The following is a 16,667-nucleotide window of genomic DNA, read 5'->3' as shown; positions in this document are numbered from 1 at the left end:
AAATAAAAACAAAGTAACAAAAGGCACTGTAATGTTATGTTGAAATGTTAAGAAATGTGTGAAATGACGTGTTTCTACATAATAGGTTTTTGTTTTATTGTATTTTAAACTAAGAAGACAGTTAAAAATGTTTTATAACTGAAGAACATTATAACTTCCATTAGCAATAGAAATTCTGCCCTCAGGTCTGCACACTAACTTGCTTTTCCTCACTTTTGGGATATGCAAACTCCAACTCTGCATTTTAAGATAGCACTGATGATAAAGAAAAGACCCAAATCCAGATCTTCAGCCTAGTTCAGTCAAACGGCCTACTTAAAACTGAGAATGATGCAGTGGGAATGCATGCTGTTTTGAAGTCAAAACTAACAGTCATGTTTGGTTGTACAGCATTTCTTAAGAAAGGCGCCCTGTACTTCATTAGCAGATAAAGTGGCATGTTGTTAAGTGATTATAGTGGTGCTCTTGAACTATACTGTATAAATCACGAGTAAGCAGTAAATGAAATTTATATTTATGAAAAGAGTTTTATCCCACATTTTTTGTTTTTCAAAAGTAAACACTATTGCTTTCCTGTAAGTGAGAAACAACAAAATAGACATCTGTCTCTCAAGCTCCCCTAGCGTATGCCATAGACAAGCTTAAGATGCACAAGAAATGTAACCTAGAATCACCATTAAATCTTCAAAGCCCTTTCCAGACAGGCTTAAAATTTGGCTTTTAGAAGTTCAATTGAAATTCTTGACTTCATCCTGTGCTGATGTCACTTATAAAGATCTCACAACAGCTGCTGATGGAAATAATTGATATAAGATAGAAAAAGCTGTGTCTGGAAGCAAAGGTTAACCAGTAGGAAAGAATAGCATTTTTCCTTTTCATGGAAACAGATGCAGTGCACTATGCCATCCTGTATCATTTCTATCTACACAACTCAGGTGCTTGTATATTGCTTTCATTCTAATGTTACACATACAGTAGCAATTAAAGCACAATTTTCTACTTGAGTTGTAGATTTAATACAGTATTATCACATTATTTTTACATAAACAAAACGTTGTGTAGAAACCAAACTGTTTAGAAATATAATCGTTCAAGCATTTAAGTAAAATGCAACAGCTCTTTATTAACCAGAGCAGAAGCCACCCCACTCCGAATGTTTACCAAGGTGTCTTCAGCAGACAATTATTCCACCTAGTTTGGGCTGTGTAAGGAAAGAAGTGCCCCAAACATACAGTATACATACAATACAGAACAGTATTTTTTATGCCTGATGTTTAGAGGCATTTTAGTTGTCAATAAAAATTACAAAAAATAATAGATTAAATTCATGTTCATATAAAGTTATATTAAGTTTATTTGAAAAAAATGAGTTGTACAGTTGAGAATTAGAGAAGCTGTTACAAATAACTAAGAAGCTGCATATTTCTATTACTTGAATATTTCCTTCTGAATAATTTCAACTTCTTTTGAGCTTTGGGTTTTTTTTCTTGGATGGACAAGGGTAGAGAAAGAGAAAAGGAGGAAAGAGGCAATGTCTGAAAAACAGTCCTTACTCATTTGCAATGTAGATAACTTTGTGCTTCTCAATTACATCTATGTCATGCTCCAGTTGCTTCATCTGTGATTCCAGCTTTCCTTTATACAGCTTCTTGGGTATAGTGTCTATTTCTACTGAAAGACACTGAAATTCGTGATACACTTCCTCCCACTTCTTTTTCAGCCCCTAGTGCATTACAAGAAAAGGAAACACATGAGAAAAATTCATTAAAAATGATATGCACATAAACCACTTTACTTTTGGTAAAATTGCCCTTGATTAAGTGCATCTACAATGTACAATCTACTAAGTTGTAGAAAGTGTATCAGTGTGATTAACACAGTGATCAACAGTCAACTCCACAGCCTATCAGTAACTCGAGGAACACTACATTTCATTTCCAATCCTCAGCATCTTCAAGAAAAACTGCACCAAGTTAATAGATTCCTTATTAAGAAGGAATCTACAGGCAGTTAACGCTGACTGCTCTTTGTATCTGATTCCAGCATGCTTACTGAGGAACCACTAGGATTCATAAAAACTGCCTCAAAACTCATCACTCAGTTGACTGCTTTTTTCAAAAAGGCAGGAACAGGAATTATTTTACAAACTTCACTACAGAAACCCCTTCTGCCATAAACAGCAACCTGACTGCTGCGGATACCCCTACACCATACGTGGTGCAACTGACCTTAAGAAATCACAAGAATACCAATATTTGAAACTCAAGCCCAAATTAAAATGCAAGTCTCACTCAGTTTATACCACCAGCAGCATCATTTCCAGTAACAGAGACCCTCCTAGCTAAAAACCATTTCAACAGATACATTGATTTCATGGCACACTGTGATTTCCAAATTCATGTCTTTCTTCTCCACTATTATTGTTCATCTTTTCCACCATATTGGCTAACTTGATTACTGCCTTACTGAATTTACATTTAGAAGAATTACTCTTAGTCCTGGCTTTGAAGATTGTTGCTTCTATTTCAGAGTTCAAGGATTCTCATGCCTATAAACTTGTCTGATTTGGTCCACTGTGTGAGCAGACTTAAAAAGAAAAGAATAACTTCTTCTTGCAAATGTTGAGTAAACAGAACGTACATTTTAATATGAATTAATATATTATTGATTCAAAGTAGTGTATTTGTTGCAGAAATTCATAGTTTTTGTATATTTTTATTCAGCATCTTCTGCTGCCCACAAAGGTTCTTCCAATCTTCATATACAAATATCTACATAAATTTAAAAATCCTATCTCAACACAGGCAACTAAGAGCAACATACAAGCCTACTGTCATACAAAGTTACTTGTCTTCCAAGGCTGCAAAGTACTAAAATGAAGTTCAGAGTCCACCAGGCATAAGGTACTATTTACAAATAGACAGCCATGAAAATAAATACAGTTTTTCCGAAATTTTCAAAGAAGAGTCATGAATAACTTTCTTTTTAAGTAATTCTTCTTTGCATTAGTGAAAGCTGGTTTGGAAATCATTAAAAACACCTCAGAACATCCACTCATCAAAACGTACTCTATCCTTGCAGAGTAGAGAGATGGGAAGCAGATCATCGTTCCCTGTACAAAAGTCACCCTCACAGTTCCTTCCACAGCAATGCAATATGCTGACCACTACTGCTTTGGGCTAGATGACAAACTGAATACCTCACTCTATATAAGGAATGCTAATATGTGCTGGATCAGTGAGAAATATGACTGCATTTATCACCATTTATTTCATTCTCAAAAATCCTTGCCAAAGTAAGCATAATGGAGAGAATGTTCAAAAATGTTGTTGCAAATGATGTCCATTTATTTTTGTAAGCTCATGAGCTTTAATTTTGTTCTCAGACATCTACTGCCACGTATTTCTTCAGATCAGATAATGCACTTGTTCAATATCTATGTCAATTACTTTAAAAGACAGGATTTCCACAAGTCCTCAGCTGAGCGCCGAGTAGGAGTCACATACTCTGGGGACATTAATTCCTCCTGACAACAGAACTGATAGAAGTAATCTGACCCAAGAATGAGCAAGCATTTTTGAAAGAATCAGAAGAAACTGCTGAGTTAACAAAAATAATCTTTTGTTTTTTAATTAAAAAAGATTTCTGCTCAATGTTGTATCTGAAAAATATGGAACATGATCAAACAAAATTAGACTTGTGAGCAGCAAAACTCACATGCCTTCTGTCAGATATATTTTTGCTGCACAGTTCATTCGTTGTATCATCAGCTTGTCTCACACCTTCCCTGCCATCTTCATCTTCAACTTTGCTGTTATACTTTTTCTATTGCTATCAATACAATACTCTCACTTCTCTCCCGTACTCCTCCCTAGGCATCTACTGCCTGTTGCATAAAAGACACCACTGTGGCTACTATTTTGGATTTTGCTAATTAATCAATTAATGTCTGTGAGTCAGAGGTTCATCATCTGCTCACTTGCTTCAGATGGACAGACTAAAAAACATATCACAGGAACATAAACCTAATTTTCATAGGAAGTTTGCCTAAAAAGTAGTCATGATAAATACCAGTTTTAGAACTGGACATAATTTTTAAAATGTTTCTTCCCACTTTTTCTCTTTTCCACTTTTCTACTTCTTTTTATGGTATTATTTCATTTTAGAAAGACTTGTGCACTAAAAACTTTCTGAAAGATAGTACCCTAGACAGTTTGACAAATGGAATTTTCCGACCTTATGTTCTAGCCAGTGAGGTCACAAGATGAAGACAGAAACTACCAATAAGTGTAACAGTAGCAATGATATTGTACATCAGAAAAAAAAAACTGCTATTAAAAAAAAAAACAACTGTTTTTTTTTTTTAATGATTCACAAGTAGAGAGCCAGAACTGTCTCCAGATCCACATCTGTGATTTTTTGCATTTCTTTGAAGCTTCGCTGAAATTCCAAGTCATTAAAGAGGATACAAACGTAACTGAATTGAAAACTGATACCAGCTCCCTTCAGCTTAATTTACAACTGTTCTATAGCTCCATCTAGTGAAGAAGTAGGCACTCATTTGCTTTGCTTAAGTCCAATACGCTTTTATCATTTATTTGGACTTACATTGCCTTATTAATCTTATGCACATATTACTAACTACACTAAATCACAATATGCACCTGCAGTAGACATTCTCTCTCTTCATCAGATAGCTGTTTCATGGCTTTTTTCTTGAGATGCTCCAAAACATTGTTTTCATATTCTTTCTGAGCTTTCTTCATTTCTTCTCTTCTCTGGGTTACATATTTTGGTGTAACACCATAATCCTATAACGACAAGGAAAAAGTGTCCTAATGTGCTTTTAAGAAGAAAACAAATACATACCTGTCACATATAATGCAACACATTTAGAAAGACAGTCTGAAAAGGAATTTTGTGCCACTGAAGAATAGAATCTTAAATAAATTACCATGCTCTTGGAAGCATGAAATGTGATCCTCTTCGTAGTCTTATGAAAATATATAAACAATTTCCCTCAAATTTTTGTCGCAACCTCAGAAGAGAATTCAGAAACCAAAACATTTATACAAACTGATGTTTGAGTGAAAAGTCTGAAATTTGTTCATGACAGCAGGCTACTTAAAATTTTCTCACATGGAATTAAGTTCTACTGTCCACATTCCTTGGATACTGTCATTGAAAGGTCTTCCTGTATTCTGATTTCTGCTAAAACATTGCATGCCAAAGATATGGCACAATGTGAACTGGAGAGGAATGACAGACTATCTCACAATGGCTACAGCAGATCTGTGTTTCTGAGAGGAAAAATCTTTTCTGGATATCACAGACGCACTTGGGGAACACACAGAATATACCTTCTTTCAAACAAATGCTAGATGATTCACAAATTTTTCAGTGTTGAGTAGTGCTCTTGATTATGTTAGCCATGCAGAGGTTCTGCAAGGACTGCTGCTTCATTTTTCTGCATCTTCCCTGTGACAAGCTGTGTCACACATCATGTCTCTTTTTGCATAACTTGGCTATGAATGAACTGCTGTTGTCCTTCACAATTCACTATCCTTACCTATGTACTTGCCATACTGATCTGTGTTCCTTCATTAAACTGTAAACTTTTATTACCACACTTCAGTTAAAATACCTTTTAGAAGGTTAGCAGGGCTGTTGACTAAAATGTCCTCCCCCACTTTGCTCAATGGATCCCATCTCTCCATTAGCACCTTGGAAAGACTGTTACATGAGCAGAAGCTGAAGAAACTGGCTCTGTGTGTCCTTATTGGATACTCCAAGAGATCCCAATGCAAAACACAACACATTTGTTATTGGTTTAGCAGTAACATTCTGCCACATTTTTGCTGAGAGCATAAGCAAGTGAATACAGAGCAAAGGAAAGGCAGTACTCTACTGCCAGTGATTTCTCCTTCAATTTCATAGGCCTACCACAAGCAGCAGTGATATTAAAACATCTCAAAAAAAAAAAACAATAACTTAAACATTCAATAGGAGAAAGAAATAGAGAATCTAAAACAGGCATCTACTAGTACTTTCACTATAATTTAATAAAACTTACCTTTTTCTTAATATATTTTGGAACAAGTCCTGAAGTTTCAAGCAAGTATTTGTCTCCCTGTCTTCTATCAACATAAATATGTTGAGGCTTTTTAGGCAATCCTGTGATAGCAGCAACTGCATTTGTTTTTATAAAATTCTTTTTACTCTGAATTCCCATAACTGGGCGATCTGTCCTCCGTGGTACTGATAAAGCAGGCAGTTTCCTACTCTCCTGTTCTTTTTTTCCTGTGAATTGAGCATGTAAACATTCTCAGCAATAACTCTATAGAGCTTTGCAGTTTAAAAAGAGAAAAATTATGCACAAAATTATGCACAAAATTACATGAAGTAGAAAGCAGCTGTAACTACACTGAAAGGACTGACTGGGATTGTACTGTAAACTGGGAAAGTACTATAATAAAAACTAATATGCTTGTTGGGAATAATTGAAGCTTAATTAGTTTAGGAAATCCTGTGTTGTTTTGTAGATAAGTTTTCCAAATAATATGCCACTCGATGTACTCCTTAACTGTAGTGGCACAGGACTTATAAGATGTAATGAAAACTGTTTTTATCAGAGGTGCTCACTATCAGGACTCTGAGCTCACTGGCCCTGACCAGCATCATTCAGCGCACCTCATTTCAGCCCAGCCCTGGGCAGCCAGTCCCTAGCTCATCTAGCTCAGGTGTGCCTGCCCCTAGACTCCTGAAGTGTCTTGTAGAATCAGTGGATGGACCTGGCCTGCTACCTTGTCTTGTCTGATGATCACCAGGCCACTGACTCATTTTCCCTCACTCATTTCCATCACTGCTCTGCTTTGCTTTCATGCTTCTGCTGTGGTGAATCTGCTCCTGTTGGTGAGGTCATTTTTAGGTCACCCTTAATTCCTGGCCTCCTTTAAGGAGTGGCACTACTCCTGCTCTTCCATAATATTGCTTCTTACCCTCCTTTCTCCAAAGAATGCAGGAACCCTTCCTTTTTGGTGTAATCTCTCCAACACACCAACAGAAAGTTGCTAGTCCCCGAAGTACTGCCAATTCAGTTGAGTGATGAAAGACAACTCATTTCCCACCATATTTCCCAGCAGACAGAACTCCAACTTACATTAATATGTAAGAGTACATTCCTACAACAGCTGGCTTCCTGATGCTGACCCTACAAACCAGTGCTTTTCTGAGTTTGTTTTGAAAGCTTTCCATAATTTAGTACTGTAGAACACAGACTTAAATCTGTTTCTCTAAGGACACCATTTTGGAAAAAGGATCCCTGAAGCTTCTCGGTGAGCACTTGCTCACCCTGACCTGCATAACACTGGTGCACAAATGATGTTTTGGGAGCCCCCATTCAGCAGCCAGTAACACAGTTTGATTAAAATGAATGCCAGAAATCAGTAATACAACCAGACGAACCAGTAATACAACCAGACCAGTAGAAGATTAGGAAACACCTTTTTTTTTAAGGAGTTACTTACTGGGTAATCAAACTCTCCAAGAATGACATTATCCTAGACTTTAGGGGGGAAAAAAAGAACAATCTTTCTGCTTTGTCTTTACCATCTACTTTCTAACTAGATAGATCAAACCCAATTTTCAAGATGGCATAGGAATCATTTAAAAAAATGCCATAATCCCACAGATGATAACTGGTTAAGTTCCAAGTGATGAAAGTGCCATGCATTAAAAAGAGGTCAGTAAGTAATGTAAGTTTTCTGATGTAAGTATGAAACTCCATTCAACACAAGTACAAGAATTTTCTGAGTTAAAGATGTAGCTTGTTCTCAAAACCTGTTATGATCTAATCACAGCAATGAGATTACCGGTCTGAATAGTAGCTACGATGTGTCACAGCCATTCTGAGGCTATGGTACATCAACTCTAAATGCAAACACACCAGTACGTGTTATTTTTAATGAAGTCCTGAATTAGCAAGTTGAGATAAAAATATTTTAAATTGTTCTTATGAGAAAAATAGAACAGAGTGCTGAATGCCAAAACATAGTCAGTTTGTAGGAGTTAGCAGAAATTTTGCAATACTTAAAAGTACTTAAAAAAAAAGTATTTAAAAGGAACATCATGGACTGCTCCAAGTTATTGGTGAATCAACATTCTTATGTTCATCTAAAACATGCGTGCAGCAATTTAACAAGTTCTTGATCTTGAAAGCATTAATGATCAGATGCCATGAAGCATTACATTCCAACTGAATGTTGTTCAGCTTTCCTGAAAAAGAGATGATCTTTGGTAAAAACCACCTACAATACCTACAGAACCTCAGGGACCAAAACTTACCTTAAGGTTCTGATAATTCATATCGCCTGAGGCAGTACACCTCCAAAGGCTCCCGCCATAGCCTGTATTTTCAACGCTAAAGTCATTTGCATGTACCACATATGCTTTGGTGCTGACCCACATGTTCTCTTAGATGGCATTTTTTTAATACGGTACTTTAAGCTCTTCTGTTTTTCTGTTTGTTTGTTTGGTGTGTTTGATTATGCCTGAAGATAGGGTAGTGGAAAAAAACTGGCTCTTTAAAATATTCCAGTTTTCTTGTTACTGTGGTATACAGCTCTCCAAAAAACGTTCTACACTTTGGACAATGCTAGTCAATTCAATGCCACAGGATTAAGAGGCAACAGTGAATACTGAAAAGCTTTATGTTGGTGACGATCAAGACAAATATATATATTTACCTAAATAACTTCAAGCATTACAAACAATTAGTTCACTTTTAATATGCCTGCTAATATTATATACTTGATTACTAAAGATCAGTTGCAGGAAAGAATGACATACAAATCTAAATTTTGTAACTGCAAATTGAGGTATCAGAAGGACAGATCATGCTGTCAACACAGCTTCAGTCTTTAAATGGCTGCAGCTGAGAAAGAACACCATGCCTTTCATGTGATCAATGCACACACTCACTTGCTGGCAAAGTGGGTTCCTTGGAGTGTTTCTTCAGAAAGTTTGTTGGAGATGGCACTGCAACTTTTGCTGGCCCCATAGTTTTCCACTGCGCTTTACTTTGCTCTATTTCAAGCTTTACAGACGGCCTAAATGTCGATATATACCTTTGATGTTAAAAAACAGGCATGAAGAAGTTAAAGGTCAGAAAAGGTCACAACAAAAGACCATGCTATTTCATTTTGTATCTTTCCAAATGCCACCACTCCCATAACCTCCCTGCTAAACTTCAGCTCTGCCTCACACAGACAATCCATGCCCATACCCATGCCCAACCCATACCCAACCATATCCGCAGACTTTAGTGCCTTGCCAGAACCGGTCACAGTGCTTTACATCCCCACGTACCTGGGAGGTTTGACGGGCTTCTCCTCCAGCCGAGGCAGGAGGTTATACACGCTCTCCTGGGCCGCCATCCTCCGTCCGCTCCCGCCTCCCACCCCTCGCCTCAGGCTGCCGCCGGGCCGACCGCGGCCCTCACGCTGCCGTCCACGCCGTCACCAAGGAGCCGCGCTGCTAGGCAACAACGCCACGAGAGGCGGGGCCGCGCCACCTCTTTTCCGCCCCTTCTTTGGCGGGAGGCGACCGCCGGGCGGACGCGACGCGTCGCGCGGCTGCGCAAGCGCGCTTGGTGGAGCCGAAGCCAACAAAGCTGCGGGCGGGCGGGCGGTGAGAGCCGCGCGTGCGCAGTGCGGGCGGTGGAGGCGCGCCTGTGGGGTGCGTGCGGTACCTGAGGGCCCCGCCCCGCTTCGCCGGTACGTGGGCGCTGAGGGGCGCCTGTGGGGAGCGGGGCTGGGCCGCGACGGGCCGAGCCACGGGCCGGGCAGGACAGGGCGAAACAAAGGTTTTGCTGCTGCTACTCCCGAGGGTTGGGGGAGTCCAGGGCTGCGTTGGTCGAGCAGTGGGAGGGGGCGGTGAGCTGCGGCCGGGCTGGCTCCGTGGTGTCCAGCTCAGCCGTGTTTTGCGTTCCGTCCGTACCCAACCTCCTGTCCGCGCTTCCGCGCCTTTGAGGTGTCGGGACGGCGCGTTCCCCAGCGGCCGGGCCGGTCAGGGCAGCTCGGGGCTCCCTCAGATCGGCTTCCTTTCTTGTGTTCGTTCTGTTTTACAGATCTCACGCTCGGAAATGAGCTCGACCCCTTCCTGCAGATGAACGAGGCTCCTAAAGATATTTGAGTGCCCACTGATGTTCTGGAAAGCTTTAGCAGGTGTCTGGCTGCCGCAGAGTGGGAATCCTTATGGCAGCTCAGATCTGTCCCCAGAACATTCCTGCCTCCTTCGCTGTACGGTTTTGTCAGCACTGCAGCTGCTGGTGTAGTTCGAAAGTGATCCTTTCCCCTGCACCAGTTGCAACTGCTGTGGTTGCTCATCTGCTGCTGTGACCTGGCTTTTACGCTTGGTAACTGGTAGGACTTCTCACCCTCCTTTAAGGCTTTTGCAGAAACGGGGTGCAGAGGTTGATTTCACACATTTGCCTTCTTTTTTTTAAATACCATCTCTGCATTTTGGACTGTGGGGTGAACATGGGAAGGTTGAAATTCTGAGAAAAAACAAGGGGAGGTTTTTTTTTTTTGTGTGTGTATTGGAAGCTCTGAAGCGTGATAACAATTTGTCTTGACCTACCTTGAGTTCTCCAACAGCCACCACTGACTTGTTTGATCTCTGGATTTTAACCATACGTTGTGTCTTTGCAGACTTTGTGTCTACTCTGGTAGCTAAGAGCAGTTTTCACTGTAACTCCTGTCATCATTAATCATTTAAATTGTGTACATCTGCAAGTATACGTAGGGGCCTTCAGCCCTCCAAGTGGAAGGTTGGCGTGTACTGTCAGAACTTGATTTCACTGGAGGTACAGGTATAAGCTCTGCTTCAGTACAACACCCTCTCACCCCTAAAGCCTGCTGGCACAAGTAGCTATAGCTGAAGGTGGTTGGTTTGGTGCTCTTACTGGACTGATGAACTGCTAGACATGAAGTCTAATTCACACCATTTTCACAGTAAAGCCCTGCCACCAGAATAAAAATGATTTTAAAAGAGCATTTCAATAATTGCAAGCTTCTTCTTAGTGCATAGTAAAAAGTTTTTTACATAGTAAGAAAAGCTTGCAATTATTGAACTGTTCTTTTAGAATCTTCATATCTTCATTCTTGTAATACTTTATATCGGTGCAAGGTTGGGTGAAACTGTGATAGATTAAACCAAGCAGCTGGATAAAATTCCATGCACATTCTTGCATCAGATTTACAGAGTTGACTTCAGGCAGCCTCACAGACTGCTTGTAACCGTATGCAAATATGGCAAGTATATAATCAGAGAAGTCTGTGTCTAGTTCCTTCCTTGCCTACAGCACTAATTTTTGAGGCTTTTGTGTTCCTGTGTCCTAGATTGATAAAGCAGTTTGGATGTTCTGTCCTGCAGCTGTGTTGTGTACTAAGTACTGTGCACTGCAAAACACTTCTGGAGTACAACTAGAGGTGCAGACATGATTTGTATGCCCTTTGTTCGTAAATAAGGTTTGAAACTATTATGCTAAAAAAACAAAATCACAAAAATATTGTCTTCTTTTTTTTTTTTTTTAAATATCTTGAACATATTCATATTTGGAAGCTTAAGTATCACTTTCTGACCCTGTTAACTGTATGTGTATATTCACTTCAGTGCGTTGCCATTACAGAACAACTTTATAATGACACTGAATATTACAAATACTCTTGATTTTTTTTTTTTTTTTTTTTTTTTTCCTTTTAAATAGTTGTTACAGAAAACTTTGTTGCACCTACATATTCCCTTATACTTTAGAAGGATTAGAAAAAACTGTGCAGTATGAAGTGCCCATCTTTACTCTGGTTTATACCTTGTAGTTACAGCATGCTTATCATGTACAGGCTGCAGACACCGAATATAATGATATTTAGGGCACTTGCTTTTAAGCTTATCTCTCCATACAGAAGTAAGCAAAATGGAAAGATCTGAATAATTGGAAACACTTTGATTTTGAAACACAAATAGTAGAAATAGTTTGGTAAAGAAAGCAGAGCATGAAAGAGATCTAGAACACATAGCAGAATCTAGAGTGAGGAGCACCTGAAAGTGAAGATCTCTGTGGTTTGCTCTGAGAAAACTTGGGCCTCCATGTTACTTTTAAAGTTGGAGTGACCTGTGTCTCTAGGATCATTCCATACTATGCATTCTGATGAGGTAGGACAGGGTCTTAAAGGGCTCCTGTGGTAACTAAACATGGTTTAACCATTGGTAGGTCACTGGAAGGTGTTACAGTACATTTGGTTCTCACCAGTCTTATACAACTCTGTGTCGTCTTCTGTCCTCTGTAGTGGTAAAGCACTGTTGGTTTCAAAACTGTCTAGAGAAAAAGCTCTGTGAAAGGTTTGGTGACTTACTCTAAAGTGAGTTCCTGTATTTGTTCTATCGAGTCTGTTATGACTAACACAGGGAAACACTTTGTCGCTAAAAAATATTTTTCTGGTCTGAGTAGCTGATAAAGCTGAGAAATATTGCTGCAGTGTGTTGCACCCATCCAGCTGCTGGATGGAATGCTAGCAGCTAGATTGATATAGTTATTAGAAATAGCTGATTGCAGTTTTGGTTAGGTGTTACATTGCCAGGAGGGTGGGAAAAAGAAATACCGCTTGCATTGTTGTCAGCCATCTCTGTCCTGCATGCTGTAACAGCTAAAATAAGTCTTCAAAAAAATGTGATTTTATGTATGTATTTATATATACACGTGTACGTGTGTGTATGTGTGTGTATATGTATATATATATATATATATATATATATATATATATATATATATATTTAAAGAATTGATGGGTGATCATATAGTTATATTAATTTCCTAAGGGAAATTCTTTGTTGTTCTTCTTCAAACATTTTCAGACATGAGCAGTGAAGAAACAGGCAAACAAGTATCACTTTGTTATTATTATTTAAAATGAAAAATGACTCTATTTGGATTTTTGTGCAAATTAGTGCTGATTTTTCTCGCCTAGCCTCCCTCCTTTATTGAAATTCTGAGAGTCCTTCACCCTGTGGCCTTGAACATAACAAACAAATTGTAGTTTGCAACTCCAGTTGTGTTGGCAGTGATTTCTCTAGGCAAACAAAAAAACACATTGAGGGTGTCTTGTTTAATCTGTGTTGAGAATGCTGCTTTCCTGCTGAATTTTTAATGTGCTTTTGGGAGTGGAGTGTTTTCATGATGTCTTTCTCTCGCTTTGCACAAACCACATCCAATACAATTCCATTGTAGGAGCTCTTCACGAATTGCTTGCTCTGTCATTCCATCAGAAGACAGCTGGATGCAACTCTTCCATCCTTGCTGTTGCACAAGTCTGTGAGTTTTTGTTGTATGTAGGTAGGTATTTCATTTGTGGTGGTTTTTGTTTTGTTTTATTTTGTTTTTAGAAAATAAAGATGTCTTGAAATTGGGGAACATACAGACTTCAGTATTGTAATTACATGGAGGTGCTTTAGTTAACTTTCATTGTCTATGAATTTTTACTTTTAAGTAGTCTATTTGATTTAAAAAAAAAAAAAAAACAACAACAACTTGAATTTTAATTCCTGTTAACAATATTATATGCAAATAGTATTGTAGTGCTAGGCCTGGGTATCCTTATTTAACCTGAGGGCAAGGACTGTTTGAAGTTAAGTTTGTCAGTGAAGCCGAGCTGGAGCTATGTAGTAGGAATGGAATGGATGATCTTATTTTGAAAAATGCGTACCTCCTGTCACTGACAAAGTCATAACTAGATTTGTGTTTTAATTGTTGTTTTCAATTTTATATCCTTTAGGTTTTGTTTTTTTTCTAAGATGTTTATTGAAGAACTAATTGCTATTTTTTTCTTTTTGAATCAGTTCAGTGGGCTGACAAGGTGGCTTGAAAGGAAAAAAAAAAAGCAGCAGAAGATGTTTCACACTGTTCAGTATCGACCTTTGAGACTGATAGCCCAAAACAGTCTTTCTAAAATTTGTTTAAAGCTGATGTTTTCAAGACTGGTAACGTTGGAACAGATATCAAAGTCGTGGTTCTCAAGCCATTCTCTTGTTGGAAATAAGAATATTATCCTGATGGGACCTCCGGGTGCTGGGAAAACAACAGTTGGGAGAATAGTAGGTCAGAAACTAGATTGCCCTGTCATAGATATAGATGATGATGTCCTTGAAAGAACCTGGAATATGAGTGTGTCAGAAAAACTGCAGGATGTTGGTAATGAGCAATTTTTAGAGGAGGAAGGAAAAGCCCTTTTGAGGTTTTCAGCATCTGGAAGTGTCATTTCCCTTACTGGGTCCAATCCAATGCACACTGCTGGCATGCAGCATGTGAAAAGAAATGGAATAGTTGTGTATCTTGATGTGCCCACAGTGGTCATTATGAGTCGGCTGAAGTCAATGAAAGTGGATCGCATTGTGGGCCAGGGTCCTGCTGCTTCTCTTAAGGACATACTTCAGTTTAGGAAGCAGTTCTACAAAAGGTGGTACGATGTTCGTGTTCTTTGTGGGGGCAATATGGCAGCAGAGGTTGTAGCAGAAAAGGTGCTTGATGCTGTGAAGAGATACCAAAACTCAGAAGTGGAAACTTATGTTTCAACTAGGAGTACACAAAAAAACTCTCACAAGTATTTCAGTGATGTTGTTGTTGAAGGCTTAGCCTCAGATGGAGGACTTTTTGTCCCTGAGAGAGGACTTCCAGTGTTGACTGCTGAAGAATGGCAAACTCTAATAGGAGCAACTTATGCTGAAAGAGCCCAGGTGATACTAGAGAGATGCATACATCCTGCTGACATTCCTGCTTTTAAACTGAGAGAAATTATTGGAACTGCATACGGGGAAAACTTTACTTGTTCTAAAATTGCCCCAGTTAGACATTTGACAGGCAATCAGTTTCTCCTTGAGTTATTTCATGGACCAACGGCTTCATTTAAAGATCTTGCGTTGCAGATGATGCCACATATATTTGCATACTGCATTCCCAGGAGCTGCAATTACTTGGTTCTGGTAGCTACTTCTGGTGATACAGGGAGCGCTGTCTTAGATGGCTTTAGTCGTCTCCATGACACTGACAAACAGAGAATTGCTGTGATGAGTTTTTTTCCTGAAGATGGAATAAGCCCAATTCAAAAATCACAGATGATTGGTTGTCAGAAAGAGAATGCCTGGTCAGTAGGTGTCAAATCTGATTTTGATTTTTGCCAGACTGCTATGAAGAAAATCTTTACCAACTCGGATTATACTGGCTATCTTACAGTAGAGTATGGCACTGCTTTAGCAGCAGCAAACTCCATAAACTGGGCACGATTGCTTCCTCAGGTGGTTTACCATGCCTCTGCATACCTCGATCTTGTTCATCAAGGTATTATTACATTTGGAGACCCCGTAGATGTTTGCATTCCTACAGGGAACTTTGGCAACATATTGGCTGCCTTGTATGCCAAAATGATGGGAATCCCTATTAGAAAATGCATTTGTGCTTCCAATGAAAACAATGTTTTGACAGACTTTATAAGAACAGGTATTTATGATTTGAGGGGAAGAAAATTAGTTCCAACTTTTTCACCAGCAGTGGATATTTTGAAGTCCTCCAATCTTGAGCGATACTTGCACCTGATTGCTGATGGTGATGGACAGCTGGTGACGCAGTTATATAACTGGCTGGAAAATCAGGGCCACTTTTGCCTGCAGAAAGACCTACTTGAAAAGCTTCAGCGGGACTTGGTGGCTGGGTGGTGCTCTGAGGAAGACTGCCTTGCTGCCATTCACTCTGTCTACAGCACTACAGGATATATTCTGGATACACACACAGCTGTTGCTAAAGTAGTTGCAGATCGATTACAAGATAGAACTTGTCCAATTATTATTTCATCTACAGCTCATTATTCTAAGTTTGCACCTGCTATCTTGAGGGCCTTGAGGATTACAGAAATAAAACAAAACCCATTAAGTCAGCTTCACTTGCTGAGTTCTTACAGCCCTCTGCCTCCAGTCCACTGGGGCCTATTAGCGACCCTGAAAAAGAATGAGAATGAGGGTCACCGGGTCTGTGCTGCTGATTTAAGTATGTTGATGTCTTGTATAGAAACCTTAATTCAAAATCATTTTATGAAAGTTTTCTGAGCAACCGGTCGGATGTGTACTGTGTCATTTGTGGTACCCTGACAAACTGCATGTTTTAATAAAGTCATGATTTATCTGGCCTGTGTCCAGTTCACAGCGTAACATCCACAGCTGTATACTCAATTGTGCGATCTTCAGCAGTATTCTTATTCTTATGCATGTGAGATTTGTAGTAGCACGGAACAGTTCTGAATGGAAAGACTGGAAGCCTGGAGTGTTCTTGCAGACCACATGCCTTAGGGACAGCAGCAGAGCAGGCTTTTCTTGGTAGCACTGTCTCCTTCACAAGCTGAAGCATTCTCCCCTGAAGGAGGGAGGTAATGAGGTCTGACCTGAAGCTAACGGCTCTAGTTTTGTGGCAAGAATGATGTGATCACCTGACCAGGAGGTGATCAATTAAAGTTTAACTCGCTTCACTTAGGACGCCAAAACACGGTATGATAGCGATGATGCTCAGATATTACCAGTGAAGTGTGATTTCACTATAAAGATTAAAGCATACGTATTCTGTTAATCTT

General features: G+C 39.3%; 2 protein-coding genes across 7 annotated transcripts; one reads left to right on the top strand and one right to left on the bottom strand.

Moving 5' to 3' along the window:
- Window positions 1-1,324: 1,324 nt before the first annotated feature.
- Window positions 1,325-9,553, bottom strand: ENKUR (enkurin, TRPC channel interacting protein). The gene is made up of 5 exons (XM_048951049.1): window positions 9,367-9,553; window positions 8,980-9,125; window positions 6,074-6,300; window positions 4,665-4,811; window positions 1,325-1,723 (listed from the first exon to the last, which is right to left on the bottom strand). Exons 1-5 carry the CDS (start codon window positions 9,432-9,434, stop codon window positions 1,550-1,552), a joined length of 762 nt encoding a protein of 253 aa, XP_048807006.1. The 5' UTR covers window positions 9,435-9,553; the 3' UTR covers window positions 1,325-1,549.
- Window positions 9,554-9,653: 100 nt separating this feature from the next.
- On the top strand, window positions 9,654-16,251 carry THNSL1 (threonine synthase like 1). Of its 6 annotated transcripts, none has more exons than XM_048951045.1 (4): window positions 9,654-9,773; window positions 10,127-10,223; window positions 13,286-13,390; window positions 13,894-16,251. In XM_048951045.1, exon 4 carries the CDS (start codon window positions 13,945-13,947, stop codon window positions 16,147-16,149), a length of 2,205 nt encoding a protein of 734 aa, XP_048807002.1. In that variant the 5' UTR covers window positions 9,654-9,773; window positions 10,127-10,223; window positions 13,286-13,390; window positions 13,894-13,944; the 3' UTR covers window positions 16,150-16,251. The 6 variants fall into 6 exon arrangements, with proteins under 6 accessions (XP_048807002.1, XP_048807000.1, XP_048807003.1 ...); XM_048951043.1 differs by having other exon boundaries at window positions 10,127-10,421; XM_048951046.1 differs by lacking the exon at window positions 13,286-13,390 and having other exon boundaries at window positions 10,127-10,421.
- Window positions 16,252-16,667: the final 416 nt, after the last annotated feature.

The sequence above is a fragment of the Lagopus muta genome, chromosome 7 (genome assembly GCF_023343835.1).
Source record: "Lagopus muta isolate bLagMut1 chromosome 7, bLagMut1 primary, whole genome shotgun sequence".
Lineage (NCBI taxonomy): Eukaryota > Metazoa > Chordata > Aves > Galliformes > Phasianidae > Lagopus > Lagopus muta.
This window is presented reverse-complemented; position numbering and strand designations above follow the sequence as displayed.